The sequence below is a fragment of the Loxodonta africana genome, chromosome 13, assembly GCF_030014295.1.
Source record: "Loxodonta africana isolate mLoxAfr1 chromosome 13, mLoxAfr1.hap2, whole genome shotgun sequence".
NCBI lineage: Eukaryota > Metazoa > Chordata > Mammalia > Proboscidea > Elephantidae > Loxodonta > Loxodonta africana.
Genome location: NC_087354.1, coordinates 14,657,656 through 14,679,722, shown reverse-complemented (window position 1 = coordinate 14,679,722; position 22,067 = coordinate 14,657,656). Strand labels below are relative to the sequence as shown.

Here is a 22,067-nt window from a genome sequence, read left to right as displayed (position 1 = left end):
TGAGAAAGTTGAGTTTTTTACTCATTCTCACTGTAGATAGGACACTATGTAGAGCCAGCCAATCAGCGAGCATTTATTATTGCTCCATTCACAACTTTGTACCCAAAAGTAATTTAAAAGATCTCTACTCAAAACCTTTCCTTTCAGAAGAGTTGGGAGTGTAGAGGGAGATGTATCTGATGCCACTGGCAAAAAATAGGTCAGGATTAGAGGGAAGGAATATAGGAACTAAGAATGCAAGATGTACTTCAATAAGCCGTGACTTTAAAAACCATGATAACACGTAAGTGTTGCAAATAAACATAGTTTTGGTTCCTGTACAAGCAGTCCCTGGGCTACAGACGAGGCTCTGTTCCTAACGCTCTTTTGAGTTGAATTTGTAGGTAAGTCGGAACAGGTGCACCCATTTCTTCCTTCGCCTTGTTTACTTCAGTATGAGAAAAGGCTCAAGCCTTCTCAGTGATTTAAAAGTTGCATGTGCAGCAAAGGAAGGGGATCGTGATGAAGAATTGGTTGCCGGTTAAGAGCTGGCTCAGTCGTTTCAAAGAGAGGGGAAATTTACATAACATTAAAGGGCAGGTACACACTGTCCGTAAGTCGGGTGTCCATAAATCAGGGACTTACTGTACTCATGGACCTATGATCCCGAACATACAAATGGTCTTTGCTATCATCACGTATTTAGAGCCTACACACCTTTTACTGAGGGTAGCCTGGCAGTGTTTGTAATGGCATCACATCTCATTTAGGCTAACGTATGAAAGTGTTATCACCTATAATGTATGTTTCTGTTGTAAGGTCATGTCTATGATATCGATAAACTCTCTATGAAAAAAGAAAATGAATAATATAAAAATATGTCCCTTTAGTATTCTTTTTTAATTAGAATATTTTAGTATAGAATATTTTAAGATTTTCACATCACTTATTCAGAAAATACAACATTCATATTATAACACTGTGAAAAATATCACTTTTAAATTGAATGTTATTTTTAAAGTATTAAGCCTAAACATAAAAATACTCACATAATAACACTTTTTCTAATCTCCCACAGAATACCCAGAGGATAAGCAGTTCTCAAGCCACTCAGCCTCTTGCTACTCCAGTGGTGTCTGTGACGACCCCAAGCTTGCCTCCACAGGGACTCGTGTACTCAGCGATGCCCACTGCCTACAACACTGGTAAGCCTGCCCTATCGCCTCTCATGGGTTTTATTTCTCTCTTTTGTGATCAGTATGCCCTTTTGTGATTTTTAAACGGTGTATTTATTTAAATAAATAACCAGTTCTTTAGATTCACATTTGGATATATTAAAAAAATATGCTAGTCTTAAAAAAATTACAATTGTTAATAGTGGAATGAATTCATAAATGGGTTATTTCTATTCAGGGCTTCCAACCGGTTTATTCTGGTTCAAACCCCTGCTGAGGATTTGCATTTCCATCAAGCTCCCCAGGTGGTGCTGATGTTGCTGGTTAGGGACCAGTTCTGAGAACCAGTAGTAGAGCCGTGGCTCTCAAAATTTATTATACATAAGAATCACATGGGGATCTTGTTAAACTGTAAATTCTGATTCAGTATATCTAGGGTGAAAATGCAAATTCTTAGCAGGGGTTCCAGCCAGTTCTGCAGCTGTTTGTATTTCTCTAACATAAACTTCCACTTAACTCCTGACAGTAAAACAAGTAGCTGTTATCAGAATTGTGGCACACATCAAACCCAGGAGGCTAATAGCCTATTACTCAGTGTTTTCTATATAGTTTCTTATTACACGGTATCTCACTCCTCCCGGCTTTTTGAATAGAATATTTTTCTTTGTGCACTGTTAACCTATTTTGGGAAAGAACGTGAATCCTTTTGGACCTCAGGACTTGAGGATATGGTGGGCGTAGAGCTGAGTTGGGCAGGTTGTGCTCACCTCCTTGTAACTTACAGTTTGCTTTCAGTTGTTTGTGCCTGAGGAACAAAAACAAGGACTTCAGCCGTTCCTCCTCAGAGCTAGTCACTCTTCACCCCTTAAGTTTAGCCTTTGAGTCTTAAGATACCCTAGTTGGGGGGTTATATGGAGGAAGTTGAAGAATGCCAGTGACTAGAGGGGTGCTTTTAGCCAAACAGGCTGTGTGGGGAACCCTGTGCACAATGAGCTTCATTCCACTTTGCCACTTCAAGGAGTGTCAGAAAACACGTGTTTATGTGCTCTCTCTAGCTGAGCCAAACATGTGATGCTTCAGAGGAAAAAGGGACTGGTTTAACTGTGCCTTGTCTGTGATTCTGGGACTGTAATGCAGGGAATTTCTATAGGGGACATACTCTGGGTGATTCTCACCGGTAGACTCTGATAAAGGTCATTACATTTTAGACTTGGGGCAAATGCTTTAGCTGTTCAGCTGCTATTGGCAGCTGCCTGAGAGAGCAATTGATAAAAAAAAAATTTTGATTTTGTCTTATTTTAAAACAAACAATTTTGAAAGATTTGGTTTTGTTTTGAGTGAAAAATATAAGGAAAAAAAAGCATCTGAGGAAATGTACACTACCTTTTGCAACAATCAAATAAAATAGCTAAATCCTCTGACAGCTAACTAGCCTAGCTAAAAAAAAAGGATGTATGAATTGTAGCCTGGTGTTTATGTCTTAACACAGAGCAAGGTTCCAGAGTAAAGCCAGGGCTTATGCATTCATAGGATATTCTCTTTTAGTGTATTGATTACCGGCTGGCTGTACGTGAGGGACTTGAGTTTATTCTGCCTGAGGAGATGTGAGACATAGCTAAGTTGCTAACCGTGGAGAGGAAGTGCTGAGTGGTTGAGGTTACCCATTTATACTCTGAGACCTGAGAAGGTAGGAACAGAGAGAGATCTGTGGGCCAGAATGTTCAGAGGCGTATTGGCTAAGATGTAGCTTGAACTGGACGTTGAAGTTAGATTACAACTTACTGAACATTTCGTTAACAAGGTTTTCAACATACTTACAAATTTCCACGATACTTGTTTTTAGAAATGCCATTGGATTAGAAAGAATCTGTTTTTACAAGTTCAGAGGAATTACCAAAACCTATAAAGCTGGAGTCAGGTTCTCTCAAAACCATCAGTTGCTTACCTTCAGTCTCATTTGTTCTTTTGACAGACCGGCTTTATCTTTGCTCTCCTTTCACAGCATCTGTTCTGTTTGATTGTACCATATTTAACTTGCTTACCTATTTGCATTTCTCAGTATTTACAGGAAGTCCATGTTTTATCTTTCTTTAGTATCATACCCACCTTTCTGTACGTATTTAATGTCAAACACATACCAGACAGGCAACAAAGGAATGAATAAATGAGCAGTGTTTCAAAAAGTAAAGTTCAGTGCTAAGGAACCCTATATGTGCTTCTTCTGCCTGTCAGTAAGGTTGCTCCCAGGTGCACAAGCGTATGCATGCGTTCATCAGCAAATATTTATGGAACACCTGCTGTGTGGCAGGTACCATGCCACACACTGGAAACAAGAGTGCATAGTTAACAGTGGATCTTAGGGAAGAAAGGCAGAAGAGAAATGGCCTAGGAATAATTTATTGCAATTGTGTTAAGGGCTACATTTAAGCTTAGACCTAAAGAGGTGTGTGTGACTTAGCTAGGCAAAGGAGAGTGTCCTGGCAGAGGCAAGACCATGTGAAAGGCCTAGGAGACAGAAGGAACATGGCTGTCTTTAGGAACTGAAAGAAAGCCAGTGTGGCCGGAGGTACAGCAGTGGGTAGGGGTGCTTAGAGTCTAGACTGGGGAGGTAAGTAGGGGTTTAATAGCCCACCCAAATACCCAGTGCCCTTTTGGAAACTCAGTGGGGCAATTCTACTCCGTCCTATAGGGTTGCTTTGAGTTAATAGCCCATATTGAGGATTTTGGACTTTATCTTGAGAGCATTGGGAGACCGTAAAAGGTTTTAAGCAAAGGAGTGTTAGGATCATCTTTGTCATTTTGAAAATATCACTTTGGCTGCAGTGTACATAGGGGCAAGGAGGCCACAAAAGAGGCTGTTATAGTGGTGCAAGTAGTGGGTGCCAGTGGGTGCACTGAGTGGTGGCGGTAGAGTTGGGGAATTGTGGCAGACTTGCGAGACAGTGGAAAGATTGACCAGATGTGCTGGTTGGTGGTGTGAGTAAGAGAGCAGTATGAAGGATACCACCCACAGGTTTTTGGCATGGGCATCTGGGTGAGTGTTGGTGCCATCTACTAAAGTAGGTGGTATTTAAGGAGCAACAGGTTTGCAGGAGATGTGTCCAGTTTGGAGCATGTCAGATTTCAGTTGTTCAGGAGAGACGCTCATGTAGGCAGCTTGGATATAAAGGACCTAGGGGTCAAAAGTGCCCTGGAGGGGGTACTGAGAGAGAGAGGCATCGGTACGGTGGACCTCTCTGCCTCCTGCCTCCTGCCTCCTGCCTCCTGCCTCCTGCCTCCTGCCTCCTGCCTCCTGCCTCCTGCCTCCTGCCTCCTGCCTCCTGCCTCCTGCCTCCTGCCTCCTGCCTCCTGCCTCCTGCCTCCTGCCTCCTGCCTCCTGCCTCCTGCCTCCTGCCTCCTGCCTCCTGCCTCCTGCCTCCTGCCTCCTGCCTCCTGCCTCCTGCCTCCTGCCTCCTGCCTCCTGCCTCCTGCCTCCTGCCTCCTGCCTCCTGCCTCCTGCCTCCTGCCTCCTGCCTCCTGCCTCCTGCCTCCTGCCTCCTGCCTCCTGCCTCCTGCCTCCTGCCTCCTGCCTCCTGCCTCCTGCCTCCTGCCTCCTGCCTCCTGCCTCCTGCCTCCTGCCTCCTGCCTCCTGCCTCCTGCCTCCTGCCTCCTGCCTCCTGCCTCCTGCCTCCTGCCTCCTGCCTCCTGCCTCCTGCCTCCTGCCTCCTGCCTCCTGCCTCCTGCCTCCTGCCTCCTGCCTCCTGCCTCCTGCCTCCTGCCTCCTGCCTCCTGCCTCCTGCCTCCTGCCTCCTGCCTCCTGCCTCCTGCCTCCTGCCTCCTGCCTCCTGCCTCCTGCCTCCTGCCTCCTGCCTCCTGCCTCCTGCCTCCTGCCTCCTGCCTCCTGCCTCCTGCCTCCTGCCTCCTGCCTCCTGCCTCCTGCCTCCTGCCTCCTGCCTCCTGCCTCCTGCCTCCTGCCTCCTGCCTCCTGCCTCCTGCCTCCTGCCTCCTGCCTCCTGCCTCCTGCCTCCTGCCTCCTGCCTCCTGCCTCCTGCCTCCTGCCTCCTGCCTCCTGCCTCCTGCCTCCTGCCTCCTGCCTCCTGCCTCCTGCCTCCTGCCTCCTGCCTCCTGCCTCCTGCCTCCTGCCTCCTGCCTCCTGCCTCCTGCCTCCGTGGGATGGTGGAGGCCACCTTCGAGCATCTAGAATGAGAGAAGTACAGAGTCAGAACAGAATACTGAGTACCAGCCATGCTGTTTCAACTCAATTCCTTTTTAAAAAAAAAAATGATTCATTAAACGCCTCTCTGGAGGCAAGAGAGAAAAGTTAAAAGTAAAAGAGCTTTTGCCACCTCTCTTTAGAACTAAATAGAAAAGACAAGTGTTAATGATGAACTAAAAAAAGCTCTACATGTGAATGAGAATTAAGGTCCCAAGTCTTGGTCAGAGTGATGATGACCCAAGCATTCGTGTATAAAATGAGCTGTATTTTGCTCTTGTAGCACGTAAAGCTCTTTAATGAACGTGAAAGTATTTTGCAGTCAGTATGGAACTGTGACATCACCAATACTGTAGACAAGTGCAGTTAACTCTCTGTGTAATAATGCATTTGGTGTTGATGTCTCTAAGCGTGGCGCTCAGTGAGAAGAGGTGCGGTGCCTTTCTGGCTCCCCCCGTACCTCAAGAACATACGTCTTCTGGGTCCAGGTTCAGTCTGAGTGAGCCAGAGGGCTTCTCTTTGTTCACAAAGGCAGTGCTGTGGGCATATTTGTTTAAAATAATGGCGGTGTGGGAACACACTCAACTTCTGTGAAGTAATAAACTACACGCATTTAGTACAAACCTGAGTTTTGTTATATTTAAATACTCTCAGACAACTAGATATACTCAGATCCTTTAAACCGACAAAAAGAAAGTTTTTGTGGGATTTAGACACGTAAGCGTGTTGTTTTGTGTTACGAAGTACCTAGCTTCTCTCAACCAAGAAACTTCTAGAGCCTGTTGGAAGAACAGGTTTTGCATGCGCCTTTGTAGAATAACATGAGGACCTTTCAGTATACACAAGAGCAATATTTTCTTCTTTTTTAGATTACTCACTGACTAGTGCGGACCTATCGGCCCTGCAGGGTTTCAACTCCCCAGGAATGCTGTCTTTGGGGCAGGTGTCGGCCTGGCAGCAGCACCATTTAGGACAAGCAGCCCTCAGCTCTCTTGTGTGAGTAACTAGAAGAATTTGCGCAAATCTTTATTCCCAGTCCACCACACTCTCTTTTCTTAACAGTTAGTCTTTTGCCCTGTCGACTTTCATGTTAATAATCTTGCAGTGATTCTTTTTCAGTTGGACCCAAGTGTTCGGAGAAGTATTTTCTTTACGTGGCTGTAGATAATACCTTGGCTACCGAACGAACTAGGCGTTCCTTGAAGGGATTCAGGGAGCAAGGCATTTCTTACATGGACATACCAAGGCAGAGAGACCCTATTAGTCTAAGGGGGCGTCAAGGCACAGATGCCACCCATATGCACCCTGTCTTCTATGTGCTGATCAATAATTAACAGCCCATCTACTTCCACCCCTACTTCCAACACCTGTCTGTGGCTCCACAGTTTGAAGAAAGGCAGCTTGAAGGTATGCAGGCCCACCTACCACCCTTCCCTGTTTTTGTCTGCTGAATATCTGTGGACAAGGAGACTAGGAAAATAAGCTGTGCCCTTTGCTTTCTCCCTGGATCATAGGGGAGGAGAAGCGGGGAGTATCTTTCCTGTGAATTAGGCTACATAGAATTCATATGGCTTGGCCAGCCCATTGCATATTCTGCACCTCACCAAGGAGGGTTCACAAAGAGAACATTCCTGTGAGCCAGGGTGTTGGGCTACCAGCGAGAGAATTACAGTGGTGCTCAGGGGTTACCAGACACCCCTGAGCAGAAAGGAGAAGGGGCAGTGCTCTGGTAGACTCGTGGAACAGGTGGAGGAGAGCCAACAGGCTTCCCTGTGGGCTGGCTGCTTCACGCCTGCTTAGGGCAGTAAGGGGACCCTAGCCTCCTGCCCTGAGAGTACCCAGCAAGCCCTAGCTCAGGAAACCATTTTCCTCCCGCATTCAGAAATAACTCTAGGTATATATTGTTATCAGTAGTTTTCTTGGGAATTACGTCAGGGAAATTTCTTTGTCTACACAGGTGTTTGCCCTTCAGGCCTATACTGAGCGTCTTAAATGAACACACTAAAAATAGCCCTGGAAAAGCCAGTGGAAATGGTTTGGCCTGAAGCTCAGAGCTGGGGAAAAGCCTGTACACTTCCTGCTGTACCACTTTGAGCAAGTTACTTAGCCTTTCTGACACTGTGTCTTCATTTGGAAAATAAGAATGATATGACTCCCTTTTCAGAGTTGTAAAAGGGTAGGTGAGATACTGTGCCTATCATAGTGTGCAGAACTGAGAAGATGCAAAGGAAGAAAAGGGAGCGGGAACCAGAATCCAGGTCGCCGTATTGTTCCTCTCCCTTCTTGGTCCACGCACGGCATTAGCCACTGACGCTGTTTTTCAGCTACACAAGTATCAGCTGTGGGGTCGTGGCATCAGTAACTAAAGGGCTCAGCTGTATGGTTTTCTTCCTTCCAGGGAGAGGCAGTTTCTTTTTGTTAGAAGTGCTGAAGGAAACAGCCAAAACCAGTCTTTGGGAATTCTGACAGGATCTCAGCCACTGGGCTGTTTCCAGTCAGGCTGTGTCTGTAGTATCATTCCAGTTATGCAGATGCACTCACAACCACCTGACCGCTCTCTGTCTCTCTCTTCTCTACAGTGCTGGAGGGCAGTTATCTCAGGGTTCAAATTTATCCATTAATACCAACCAAAACATCAACATTAAGTCAGAACCAATTTCACCTCCCCGGGATCGAATGACCCCATCAGGCTTCCAGCAACAGCAGCAGCAACAGCAGCCCCAACCCCTGCAGCCCCAGCCCCAGCCCCGGCAGGAAATGGGGCGCTCCCCTGTGGACAGTCTGAGCAGCTCTAGTAGCTCCTACGATGGCAGTGACCGAGAGGATCCCCGGGGCGACTTCCATTCTCCAGTTGTGCTGGGCCGACCGCCAAACACTGAGGACAGAGAAAGCCCATCTGTGAAGCGGATGCGGATGGACGCGTGGGTTACTTAAGGCTTCCAGGGCTGACGTTTGTACTTTGTGTTACTGCAGTGAACTGCCCTACATATCTAAATTGGTCAATAAGGACATGAGTTAAGTATATTTATATGTACATACATATATATCCTTTACATATATATGTATGTGGGTGCGAGTGTGTGTGTATGTGTGGGTGTGTGTGGCAGACAGAACCAGGCACTTAACTTCAAACTCCCTGTAGATTGGCAGATATACGTCCCATGGCAAACAGCACCCTGTAGGCAGAGGTCTAGTCTGGCACGTCTTTGGACTACTCGTTTCGTAAGATAACCAGTTTTTGCAGAGAAATGTGTACCCATATGTAGCTATCCCACACTAGCTTGCGGAAACCTAGAGGGCCCCTACTTGTTTTATTTAACTGTGCGGTGACTGTAGTACTTACGAATGCTTTGTAGAACAGAGCAGTAGAAAAGCAGGAACCAAGAAAGCAATACTGTACATAAAATGTCATTTATACTAATTACCCAACCTGGCATGGGTCTCTATTACAAAGGGGTGCATGGGAAAGGGCTGTTGATATTTAAAAAAACAAAAAATAAAAACGCCCCACACATAACTGTTTTGCACGTGCAAAAATGTATTGGGTCAAAGAAGTGATCTTTAGCTAATAAAAAGGAGAGAGAATAGAAAACACGCATGAGATATTCAGAAAATACTAGCCTAGAAATATAGAGCATTAACAAAATAAAACTAATATATTAAGTTATAATTGGAATATGTCAGAAGTCTCTTTTTACATTCATATCTTAAAAATTAAAAAAACTGATTTTAGCTCATGTATATTTTATATGAAAGAAAACACCCTTATTAATTGATGATTATATATAAAATTATATTCACTACGTTTGAACACATTCTGCTATGAATTATTTATATAAGCCAAAGCTGTATGTTGTATTTGTTTTTTTTTTTTTTTTTTTTTAAAGAATAGCTTTATCTTGTTTTAACTTTTTAGTTTTATTTTAGGAGCGGGGGGGAAACAAATATCTTGCGAGCAGAACCTTGGAAAAAAAAAGCCATGAACACTTACTATTCTATGTGTAAATTAAAAGTTGAGCCAAACTCTGTGTACATAGCATCTGAAATATATTATCACCTTTAATGTAAGTACCTATGTATTGTATGGTCACCAGATTAAAAAGTATATTTTTGTGGATTGCCACCAATTTGGGGGGAAAAGGCAAGGTCTTTATTAGAGTACTCACTGTTTAATATTTACTATTTTGTTAAATATACTGTACTTTGGATTTTAATTTTTAGCCCAGTTTTTTCAGAGGATTGTATAAAGGGGTTTCTCCCCTCACTGGTGGTGAATGTGTGATGTTACATGGTAATCTTTGTGCTGTATGGGTTGAGCATCATTATATATTTTATATATATGTACATAAATAGCAAAGTGGCAAAAAAAAAATAGTGTTAAGTTGATCCTGCATAAATATAAAATGTGTTGTAACAGATTTTATAAGGCATTATTTAAAAATTTGCCTTTTGTGAGGAAAAAAATGAGTAGAAAAAGCCGACCTAATTTAATTATTAGAGAAAATGACAAAATATTAGATGAGCACAAAGGTTTTATAAGTGGTAAATGATTAGGAGAAGCATTAATGGGGGAAGGGGTTTTTTTTCCCCCTTAACCCCCTAAAAATAGAACGATGCAGCTGGTTCCTGTATGCTGGCATTGTTAATGGTTATGTGCGTTGAAATGACATTTTTTTGGTGTGGGGGGAGAAATTCTCGTACGGTGCAGATCCTCATCCTCATCATGGTTCTTGCCAACCTGATTGAGATCAGTGGAGCTTTACTCTTACAGGAAGACAATGAATTGGTAATAGCTAGTTCCTCAGTTTACTGGGCTTGTGCCATGAACAAAAATTCAGAGTCCCGTATATCTTTTATCATAGCTTTTAAATGCTCCTTTTCCTGAGAAACTCCAAGGGTTTAAAAATTGCTACTTCATATTTTACAGTGAATATTGAGCAGCTAGCTGTAGTTTTTACTTAGATTTTGCTTTTCCCCCTAAATTATGTTCTTTTTGATGTTTTCCTCATATGCTACTTGTGAGAAACCATCAGCCATATTTCTTGACTGACACATAGGTATGAGGTACAGGGTACACCTCCAGCAGTCACGGGATGCAAAATGGAGATTTTATTCAGTGGCAATTTGGGTAGTAAATTTTGATACAGGCCAAAAAGGGGAGGGCAATATGCTGCGCTCTCTTCTCTTTGATACAGACATTTGGCTGTCATTCAGGAAGGATTTGTTTTCCTTTAAAATGTACGTATTTTCCTGAACTACTTACAGGCACATTTCTTCATAAGGTCACACCTAATTGAAACCAGTCTCCCAACACTGAATTTCCAAGATAATCCTTACCACTTTGTAAACCATTTATAGCTTTGAAAGTGTGATGTGATCTTTCATTATTATTTATGCATGTTCACAAACTTCTGCTGTACGTTGGGATAGGAGTTAACACATTCACATTTACTGTCTATTTTCTTGTGTGCCTTATGAGATGGCTTTTCTGACTGTATCTCAGTAGTCTTTCTTTCTATGCAGGTTTATAATCAGTACAACTACTGTTTTCTAAAATAATATTACACAAGGCTCGGAGTTTGTATTTAAATTACACTGACCAAGTAACAATTTATTCCGTTTTCAGGAACTGAATATTTGACTGTTAACCTTCTCTCCACATGTCCAGCGTGATTTGGAGCATGTGGGCTTGACAGAGACATCCTTCACCAGACACCCATGTACAAACACATCCACATACACACCTCTTGGTGGAAACCAGTTCAGAGTGGGCAACACACTAAGGTGTTACTTTAGAACCTACTTTTCTTACCCTTTTAGATTCATGTGTTTTGTATAAGACACCATTTGCAAGAAAATTTGATCCCTTCAGATGAAATATTTTATTACTAAAAAATAAAAACAAAAAAAGTTTCGAATAAGTTGCGCCGGTTACAGTCCACTTTCCAACAGCTGTCCGTCCTTCGGCACTCTAACTGGTATCCCACTGAGAGTGAAAGTCATCACTGTGTGTAGACAAACGGTCCCAACCAAACTCCATCTTTTGAGCCCTAATTATGTCCATTGTGTTATAGACTAAATCAGGGGTTTGTTCTAAAAGAACAATATATGTTTTACCATTTCCTTGAAGGACAACTAATTATGCATTCACATAGTTTCTGTATTAACCATCATGCGCACAAGAAATACATAGTAAATAAGGAACCTGAAAACTCCTGGCACCGGGTCATGAGAAGCTAGATGATTAGAATGTGAAAAATATTTTACAAATGTAAAACTTTTATTTCTCTGTAGAACCTTTCTTCACTTTGCTGTGCAAGAAGACACTGCTTTGCTATATTTAAAATGGCTTTTTTAAAAGAGATTTATGTATTTGGTAAATGTTTGTAGTCAACAGTTCACACAAGAAGCTGTACACGGTTTGATCAAGTAAAACCGTTTGGCGGCACAAGCTGGACTTTGTTGCCATCCTTGAGATGAACCTTTTAAGAAAAATAAGTTAATCTCAATTTTTCCCTGAATGTGTTGTTTTTTCTTCATTATACAATAAATATTATAGTGAACTTTTTATCAAATGGTTAAGAAAATGCTAGAGGTTGTTGTAAACTATTTGTATCCTGCACTCACTACAGTAAAGACGGACTGGCTTTTACTGTGTACTCCGGACTCTGTCATGTTTGCCTGAGGAGACTTGGGGAGAATGGAACTCCAGAAAGGGCTATTTTTGGCACCAGTCATACCCTTTCCCCAAAACCCCTTCCCTTCTCCATTCCCCTCACGAAAACCTCTTCCAGCCTCCGGGTCCCATGTACTTATTTGCAGACATGCTTAAGGAAACTGTTCCGGTGCCCAACCATCCCACCCATATCGATTCCCCAGGCCTCCCTTTAGGGACAGAAGTCCTGCCGGCCTTGGAACCCTTTAGGATCCAGCCGGTGATCCAGTCCCCAAACTCACTTAGCCTGGGTGTTATGCATTCGTGGCCATGGAATGATTCTATCCATTCAGGCTCTAACAACTACTACTCACAGAAGATACGCCAAAGAGTGCGGGGAGGGGGGGCGGAGTGGAGTACTGTTAGAACTATCATTAGATATTTTATTTACTTTGTTGTTGAGAATACACACAGCAAAACATGCACCAATTCAAAAGTTTCTACATGGACCATTTAGTGACACTGATACATTCTTTGAGTCACGCAGCCCTTCTCACCCTTCTTTTCTGGGTTCTTCATCCCTCATTAACGTAAGGTTCCTATCTAATCTTCCAAGTTGCTGCTGTTAATTCAATCCCATATAGATAGTTCTTAAGAGAGCATAATGCTCAAGGCAGACATATTTTACCAGTTAAGCTAAACTACTGTTTGGTTTTGAGAAGACTTCAGGGGATATTTTTAATTTAAAGATGATCTCAGGGCAGTAGTAGTTTCAGGGGCTCATCCAACCTTCATGGCTCCGGGAAATCAAGTCCCTGAGAATGTGAAATTCTGTCCTACATTTTTCCTCTATTGATCAAGATTCTTCACCATTAAGTGCCCCCCCTTCCCCTCCCTTCCAGCCCTGGTAACCACTAATAAACTTTGTTCTCTCTACATCTGCCTCGTCTTTTTATGTAAGTGAGCTCGTACAATATTTGTTCTTCTGTGGTTGACTTACTTCACTCAGCATGATGTCTGCCAGCTCCAGCCATGTTGTAGCATGTATCAACACTTCATTTCTCCTACTGGCTGAGTATTCCAGTGTATGTATGTACCACTTTTTATCCATTCATCTGTTGATGGGTGTTCAGGTTGTTTCCACCTTTTGGCTATTGTTAATAGTGCTGCAGTGAGCATTGGTGTACAAGTCTGGGTCTCTCAAGTCTTTTTGGTATGTACCTGGGAGTGGAATTGCTGGATCATATGGTGTTTTTTTTAGTTTTTTGAGGAACCACACTATTTTCCCCAGCAGCTGTACCGTTTTGCATTCCCGCCAGCAGTGGGTAAGGATTCAATTTCCCCACATCCTTGCCCACCTTTGTTATTTTTGTTTCTTTTTTTAATCTTAGCCATGGTGGTGCAATGGTTCAGCATTCAGCTACTAACCAAAACGTCGACAGTTTGAATCCACCAGCCATTCCTTGGAAACCCTATGGGGCAGTACTGCTCTGTCATATAGAGTCTCCGTGAGTCAGAATAGACTCTATGGCAATGTTTTTGTGTCTTTTAATCCTAGGGGGAGTGAAATGATACTGTGGCTTTGAGTTGCATCTCTCTGATGGCTAATGATGCTGAGCATCATTGCACGTGTTTGGTGGCCATTTGGATGTCCTCTTGGTGAAATGTCAAGTCCTTTCCCGATTTATGATTGGGGTGTCTTTTTATTGTTGTCAAAGTTTTATGCTTTTTTGTTATTGTCAGATACAAGGTTTCAGAAGATATTCTCCCAGTTAGTAGCTTGTCTTTTCACTTTTTTCGTAGACTTTTGATGAACCAAAGTTTTTAATTTTTATGAAGTTCCATAAATAAATTTGGTTTTTTGCTGTTTGTGCTTTCGTCATTATGTTAGATAATCCATTGTTAAAAGCTAGGCCTGATGACGTTGCTCCTGCTTTTTCTTCCAAGAATTTTATGGTTTAATTTGCACATTTAGGTCATTGATCCATTCTGAATTTGTTTTTGTAGATTCTATTTATCTTTGAAGCTTAGAGGGTGAAATGACTTGTTTTGCCCAAAATGCATACATAGTAAGCAAGAGGCAGTAGAAGACAGGTTGACTAAAGTGAACTGAGTTTTATTTTCTAAAGTGGTAGGTGTGTGTTCCAGGATGTGGGTAGGCCCTTTTCAGTGGTTGTCCCCCTTGGTTGTAATTCAGCTAGAAAATGAAAAAATGCAGCGAAAATGTTCTCAGCCTCTGATTTTGCCTTCCAGGCCAGCTCCCAGCTAAGCAGATTCTTAGTGTCAAATGAGATTAAAGGCTAAATCTTTTGTCCTGGTTTTACTTGCTGGCTACAGTGCAGCTCTTACGAGGTTTTGAAAGCTGGGTGAGTCCTGTGGTTAAAAATACTCTAATCAGAGCTACAGCTACTTAAAAATCAATTCACTGTGACTTCCTAGTTAGCGCTCACTGTGACTTGCTGGGCTTTCTCATGTTTTTAAGTTGATTATGCGTATGGCTGGCACCAGCCAAGAAAAAGCGTTTTCCTGCTGGAGCCCAATGCCAGTTGGATGGCTCCAAACCAGTCTGCTCCCACTGACAAGGGGCCACAGTGCCACTAAAACAGAGGAAGATAGAGTGTTGTTTCTTCCTATCTTCTGCAAGAGTTAATGGGGTTTCATATGGGAACTTAAACCACCGTCGAGAGAGGTTAAACCACCGTCGAGAGAGGGGCTCCCCAGGGGCTGAGTGGACTTCTGTCATTCGTCTATCCTGCCATGCTCAGCCCAGGGGAATATTTATTAAAGGGCGCCCTGCTCTCCACCTGCCACCATGTTTGAAGTGAAGACATGCTCTTCCCAGGCAGCCCCAGCCGATGACTGTACACGGCAGGGTACTAGGGACTGGCCAATTCATGGCGTAATTACTACAGATAAGTAAACACAGTTAAACCCGTGCTACCTTGCTTATTGGGTAATCCATCCCTGTTAGCCATTCATCCATCACAGGCACCCCCCGACACACACATAATAAATCCTGTGCACTCTTAACTCCCATCTCAGTGTCTACCTTCCAGGAGACCTGAACCCACATAGCCCCTGACCCAGCTTAGCGTCGTGGTCCTACCACACCCCAGTCACAAACATACCCAGCTTCTCTGGCACTTTTCTAGCAAAACCCAACCATGCTTAAATATAGTATCTGCCTACTCAGTGTCTACATCCAGGCAGATGAATACAGGCTGGAGGAAGAAAATCAGTGACTTTTTTTTTTTTTTAACTTTTTTCCAAACTTTATTTAGAATTTTTAGACTTACAGAAAAGTTGCAAAAAAAAATTCTGTATATTCCTCAGCTTTTCTTAATATTAACATCTTACATAACCATATGCAAGTATTCATACCAAAAAATTAACCTTAGTGCAGTACCTTTAAAGACATATGAATCTCACCATTTTTTCCACTAATGCCTATTTTTGTCCTGGGATCCATCAGACCCCACATTGCTTTTGTTATTTCTCTGTAATGATTCCTCAGTCCTTTCTTGATTTTCATTACCTTTGACGTTTTGGAAGAATACTGATTATTTTGTCTAATATCCCCAATGCAGATTTGTCTGCTCATGATTGGAAGGATGTATATTTTTATCGAGAGTACCATAGAAATGATGTTATGTCGTCCTTAATACACATACGTCTTACTGTGGGTTATGTTGGCCTTGATCGCTTGTTTAAAACAGCTTCCACCAGGTTTCTCCACCGTAAAGTTACTGTCTTTCCCTTTGTAAATTAATTACAAATTAGATAGTTTGGGGATTATACTTTGAAACTGTCCAGATTTCTCCTCAACCGTACCCACTAATTTTAGCAGATTATCTGCAACAGCTATTACTGTGGTATTTGCCTGTTGTCTTTTACACGTATTAATTGGAATACCATTGTAAGGAGGAGCAGCCCCTTCTGCCCCACTTCTTTATTATGGGCTCATGGATTTTTTTTTTTTTTTTTTAATTCTGTGGGTTATCATCTAGTACTACAGTTATTTTGTTGTTCCGATTGTTCCAGCTTTGGCCATTAGGAACTCCTTCAGGTAGACTCCTGTGTTCTTTTGACAGCCTCCTGCCCTTTTTTTTTTTTTTTTAAGGACTTCCCTTCTGGCACCACAGAATGCCCTACACATCTTGTGTCCCCTGCCCCAGCCCTGGAAGCCACCACTTCTGCAAGGATTCCTGGTTCCTTTTACTGGAGAATGGTATTTAGAAACCAACAGCTAGGCACTGGGTGTGCTCATTGCTACTCGTGTGTCACTGCTTTTAGGCCCCCTCTGTGGACAAAGGAGCCCTGGTGATGCAGCGGTTAAAGTGATCGGGTGCTAAACAAAAGGTCAGTGCTTCAAAACCACCAGCGGCTCTGCAGGAGAAAGATGTAGCAGCCTGCTTCCCTGGAGATTTACAGCCTTGGAAACGCTGTGAGGTCGCTGTGGGTCAGAATCGACTCAGCAGCGGTAGGTTTGGTCTGTGGACAGAGCTAGGAAACATCTGAGTAAATACATGTAGGTGTGCTAACTCAGACACAGACACACGTACACACATATCCTGTAGCTAATGTATATATACACATATAACTATGAATTTATACTAATACTTGGGATTTCAGTTCAGAATTCAACACCATAAGGTTTATTTTTAGCCTTTCCCTTCCCTTATTTGTAACTTCTTTCCCATATGGTGATAAACTAGCTCTCTTATCTACAATCTTTTTACTTATTTGTTCAATTATAGCCCGGGTAGCTCAGTCGGTAGTGCATCAGACTTTTAATCTGAGGGTCCAGGGTTCAGGTCCCTGTTCAGGCGCTAGCAGTTCTTTGGAAACCCCGGTGGTGTAGTGGTTAAGTGCTATGGCTGCTAACCAAAGGGTCAGCAGTTCGAATCCACCAGGCGCTCCTTGGAAACTCTATGGGGCAGTTCTACCCTGTCCTATGGGGTTGCTATGAGTCGGAATCGACTCGACGGCACTGGGTTTGGTTTTTTTGTTTGGGTTCAATTATAGTATACGCATTGTTTCAGAACTGCTGACCCATACCTGTGTGGGAAACACATTTACTAACAAGCATTTATGTAGTTCTTTTGTTTCTGACCTTGTATTATCCAGCGGAAATCATGTTCCCCACAGTTACTTTTAGTCTCCAGCTCCCCTCAGTGTGGTTATGTTAATCATTTCCAATGCAGTTAGGATCATGTGTTAAGTGTGTGTATTCCACGTTGGGTACCACTACACACACATCCTCGTTGGTCTTATTTAATTATTTGAAGAAGGGGCATGTGAAGAGTGTCTGAAACATTACTATGTTTCTAAGAGGTGGAGCTTAGTGGTATAACCAGAAATCAGTCCATAGAGTGATCAGCTCATACAAATATTCACCACTGTTTCTACAGCTGTGTAGTACTCCATTATCTGGGGGCACCATGGCTGCTTCTCCTATGAAGAGGCACTTAAGTTGTTTCCAGTAGTTTGTATGTATCAGTGAAACCTTGGGATATGTATTTTTATGTTGTTGGAGATGTATCTTCAGGGTAGATGCCTAGAAGCGGGACTGCTAGATAAGTTCATGACTGGCTTGGCTAGGTATTGTCAAGATTTTCTCCAGAGGATTTTACCAATTTGCGTTTCCTCCAGCATTGTATGAGAATGCCTGTTTCTCCACAACCTCTCCAACAGAGTGTGTTGTCATAGTTTTTGTTTTTACCCAGTCTAGTTTTTAGTAGGTGAGAAATTCTATCTCAACATTGTTTCAGTTTGCCTTTCTCTGTTATGAGTGAGTTTGAACATTTCTTCATGTGTTTGAGGGCCATTTTAATCCCCTTTGTGTGAATTGTCTGTTCTGTCTTGTTACTGTTTGCCTGTCAGGTTTTGGGTCTTTTATTCCTCACTCATAAGAGTTCTTTTTAGATTGGGGATATTAGCCCTTTGTCATATATGTTATGAATATTTTCTTCCAGAGAATCAGCTGTCTTTTGACTTTGTTTATGGTGTGTTTTGTCATGCAGAATTTTATATTTTTATGTAATCAAATCAATCTTTTATTGCCTGTGGATTGTGAGTCATACTTAGAAAGCCTTTCCCTACACCAAGGTAAGAGAGGAGTTCACCCATGTTTTCTTCTAGTACTATTATGGTTTCATTTTTTATATCTAGCTCCTCTCTAATCCATTTGGCGCTTATTCTTGTGTATGAATTTAATTATATATTTTTCCAAATGGCTAACAAGTTTTCCTAGCTGCATTTATTAAAAAGTCCATCTGTACTCCAGTCATCTGGGATGCCACATTTGTCAAATACTAAGTTTCCAGGTACATTTAGGCATAATTCTGAACTTTCTATTCCACTGTGACCACAAATTTTTTTTCTCAATTTTTTTACTGTGGTAAATTCGTAGGTAAAAAAACATTTGCCATTTCAACAATCTTCGCATGTGCAGTTCAGTGCCATGAAATATGTTCATCATGTGATAACCACAGATTTTAAATAGACTCACAACACTCCCCAGAAATGCAACTACAATTCCCTGGTATGTTTGCTTCCTCACTTGCTGACATTTCTATTTTACACTTTCTTCTCTCTATTCAAACCTCCAAGACCACTTCCTCCTCTTCTAGCTGATTACTTCCTCTCACGTTTTTCATTGAGAAAACAGACGTAACCTAATGAGAACTACCTAATCTTCCCACCATGAAAATCCAGGAGCCTGTCTGCATTTGTTCCCACATGCTCTGCCTTTCCTCCAGTCGCTATAGATGAACTGTGTGTGCTCTTATTTGAGGCCATGTTGTATATGAAATCCCATGACCTCTCTCTCAGTCTTCACTCCTGCAACTATCTAATTTTTTCTGGCAGCATCAATTTCTCCTTCCCTTCTAAAGCATACCCATCAGCGTAAAGGCACACCTTTCAGTCATCCATTTCAAAAACCAAATCAGAACAAAACCCTCCAGCTACTACTTCTTTATAACACTTGAGCTCAAATAAACCAAGTTCTGTCGAGTTGACTCCAACTCATGGTGATCCCATGTGTGTCAGAATAGAGCTGTGCTCCATATAGTTTTCAAGGCCCAATTTTCCTGAGTAGATTGCCAGGCTTTCTGAGGTGCCTCTGGGTGGACTTGCACCTCCAACTTTTTGGTTAGTAGCCAAGTAGATTAACTATCTGCACCACCCAGGGACGCCTAGGGCCCATATAGAGATCATCAAATTCTCTCCAGTTTACCCCAGGGTGCTCTACTTATTATTTTCTATATGTGATATGACCTGAAAAAGATGGGGAAGCACTGATTTACATGGATACCGAGAGTGAGAACAGGCACTAAAGACCACTGAATTCAAGAGAGGGAAAACCTGTAGATGATGCAACAAGGAAGTCCAGTAGGTACTATGTTCTGATGACATGTGCTTCAAAGGAGTAAGAGAATTTAGGAAGCAGCAATGATCTTAAAGTAGCACTTCTGGATCACTTGTCCATGAGCTGTCCTCCTTTCTCAGCCACTCAGCTGAGATAATACCCTCAAAACCATGGGGCCTAGCACTTGACACGTAAGAGAAATGTAATAGTATTTCTTCAGCCCAAATCAACCACACATCTCCAATGCAGCTATCCCCCTGGTGCCTGGAATTCAGTGGACTCACTCTCAAGCCATTCAAGAAAGTCTGCCCCTTCTGACTTGTGGTACCATGATCCAGGACAGGTTCATCAATTCAGAGCCACTGACAGGCCCATTCCTTTGGATCTGCCTCTGAACCAGTCTTACCCTCATGCCATCACTTTGGCTGCCCCTACCCTGACTCTAGCCTGTGGACGTCCACTTCTGGTCTTAATGGAATAACGAACCAGATGTATTCTTCAACCTCAAACAAGTACAAAAAAAAAAAAAAACAGATGAAAGCTGAGACGTTAAACCACAAGCAGCACCAGATAGTGATCCCTGAGAGAAGAGAAATAAATTACGTAAAACTGATGAGTGCCCCCAACTCAGTGCCTGGAGAATTTCCAGGCCACAGCACAAACAGAGCCCAGGGCCTTCCTAAGTTGAAGAGAAGAGCCAGAGCTTGGAATTCAGGGAGGCCAAGTCAGCTAGAATTTGTAGGGCCGAGTACTGGGGAGGGGCCAGCTGAACAGAGATCCCCTCAAGCCTGTCTGTGTACTGATCAGCACATGCATGTGAGGAAATCTCTGAGGCCAGGGAAGACCAACAGAAAAAGTCAGTGGAACAATCCAGACAGCTCACTAAGTACCAGGAATAACACACAACATTGGCTATCACAAGGGTATTGCTGTAGTAGTGTGGACAAATTAGCCCTAGACTACCAGCTACTCTGAACCTGCTCTAACAAGGCTTAAAAGTAAGCCTCAAAAGGATCGAACTGATCCCAAAACTAAGCCCAAAAATACTTAAAGGAATACAACAGAATCCAGCACCCAACAACATAAAATTCACTATATCTAGCATCCAATAAAAAATTACCAGGTGTGTAGAGAAACAAGAAAATACAACCCATAATCAGGAGAAAAATTAACAAACAGAAATATACTTAGGATGACAAAAGGTAGAATTAACAGACAAAAACATTAAAATAGCTATTATACTCCATATATTCAAGACTATAGGGTCACTATGAGTCGGAATCAACTCGACGGCACTGGGTTTGGTTTTTGGTTTTATCCAAGACTATATGAACATAAATGGACCATATGACAAAGACCCAACAGAACTTCTAGAAATGAAAAATTCCTGTAATGAAACATGCACTGAATGGAATTAATAGCAGATTTAGACAGTATAAAAGAAAACGGCAATAGAAACTATCCAGAACTGAAGAAAAAGACTGAATAAAAAATGAACAAAACATCAGTGCACTGTGGGACTACATTAAATGGCATTAAATTAAATTGGAATTACATTAAATTGGAAGGGGAAATCAGAAAATGTATTTGAAGAAATCATGGTTGAAATTTTTCCCAATTAGATGAAACTATATAAACCCACAGATCAAAGAAGCTTAATGAACCCCAAACAGAAGAAAACCACACTAAGGCTCATCATCATCCAGTTGCTAATTGTGGCCTGCATCACCACCTCTGATGGCCTGCCCTCCCCCAGTCAAGCCTCCAAATCTTGTGAAAGTCAGGACTCATCGACAATCTCTGCTGCTCAGAGACTTTCAGTTGCATCCCATCACCCATCAAATAACGTCCAAATCACTTCAGTTTGGAATTTAGGGTCGCTTATAACCTGACGCCAAACTATTAACTGCAGAACTTTCCCATGATTCCATTTACACTTCCTTCACTTCAACCCGCTAGGGCAGTTCCCTGTCCACGTGGTCCCCGTGGTTCCCAGCCTCTGGGCCTTTGCTCACACCGGAGAGCACTCTTTCTGGAGAGCCATCCACTGTCTTGGTAGTAAATCTCATTCTCCCTGGATTTTAATAAGGAGATGCCACCTCTTGTAGAAAACCTTTCTTGTTTTATCTACCACTTGGTTTCCCTCTCATAGGGCCCAGCATAGTCTACCATATCACCATGCTTGCGTAAGTCTTATCTTTCCTACTAGATTATAAGCATCTAGAGGGCAGGGACCACACCTTGCATATGGCATAGCCTCTGGGTATACTAGTGCTCTGAAAGGTTTTTGAATGAATGAATAGAAGAGCCCATGTTCCCTACTCAGCGTAGTGAATGGTGATTAAAAATAACCCAGTGCTTGCTGAAGATCCTCCAAAGGGGGAAAAATGGTGGCATCAGTCTTCCTGGGGTGTGATGAGGTGGCCCGCTCCCAGTTAGCACTGTCTGTCACAATGTCTTGGAGCACTGGTGGTGCAGTGGTTAAGCGCTTGTCTGCTAACTGAAAGGTCAGCGGTTCAAACCCACCAGCCGTTCCATGGGAGAAAGATGTGGCAGTCTGCTTCCATAAAGATTATAGCCTTGGAAACCCTATGGGACAGCTCTACTCTGACCTATAGGGAATCAACTCAACAGCAACAGGTTTTTGTTTTGTTTTGTCAGTGTCTCAGGGCCCCAACAGTTTGGGGCAGGGAT

General features: G+C 42.6%; 1 protein-coding gene and 1 non-coding gene across 6 annotated transcripts in view; both read left to right on the top strand.

Moving 5' to 3' along the window:
• Positions 1–12,005, top strand: part of MEF2A (myocyte enhancer factor 2A) — a 212,260-nt gene extending 200,255 nt beyond the window's left edge. For all 5 annotated transcript variants that reach the window (XM_023553063.2, XM_064267059.1, XM_064267060.1 and 2 more), the window contains 3 exons: positions 1,058–1,184; positions 6,216–6,342; positions 7,926–12,005. In XM_023553063.2, coding sequence (XP_023408831.1) covers positions 1,058–1,184; positions 6,216–6,342; positions 7,926–8,280 — 609 coding nt within the window. In that variant the 3' untranslated portion in view covers positions 8,281–12,005. The remainder of the gene's footprint in view (positions 1–1,057; positions 1,185–6,215; positions 6,343–7,925) is intronic.
• A 4,752-nt stretch (positions 12,006–16,757) lies between these two features.
• Positions 16,758–16,830, top strand: TRNAK-UUU (transfer RNA lysine (anticodon UUU)). Its single transcript has one exon. It is a non-coding gene; the product is annotated as a tRNA-Lys (tRNA).
• Positions 16,831–22,067: the final 5,237 nt, after the last annotated feature.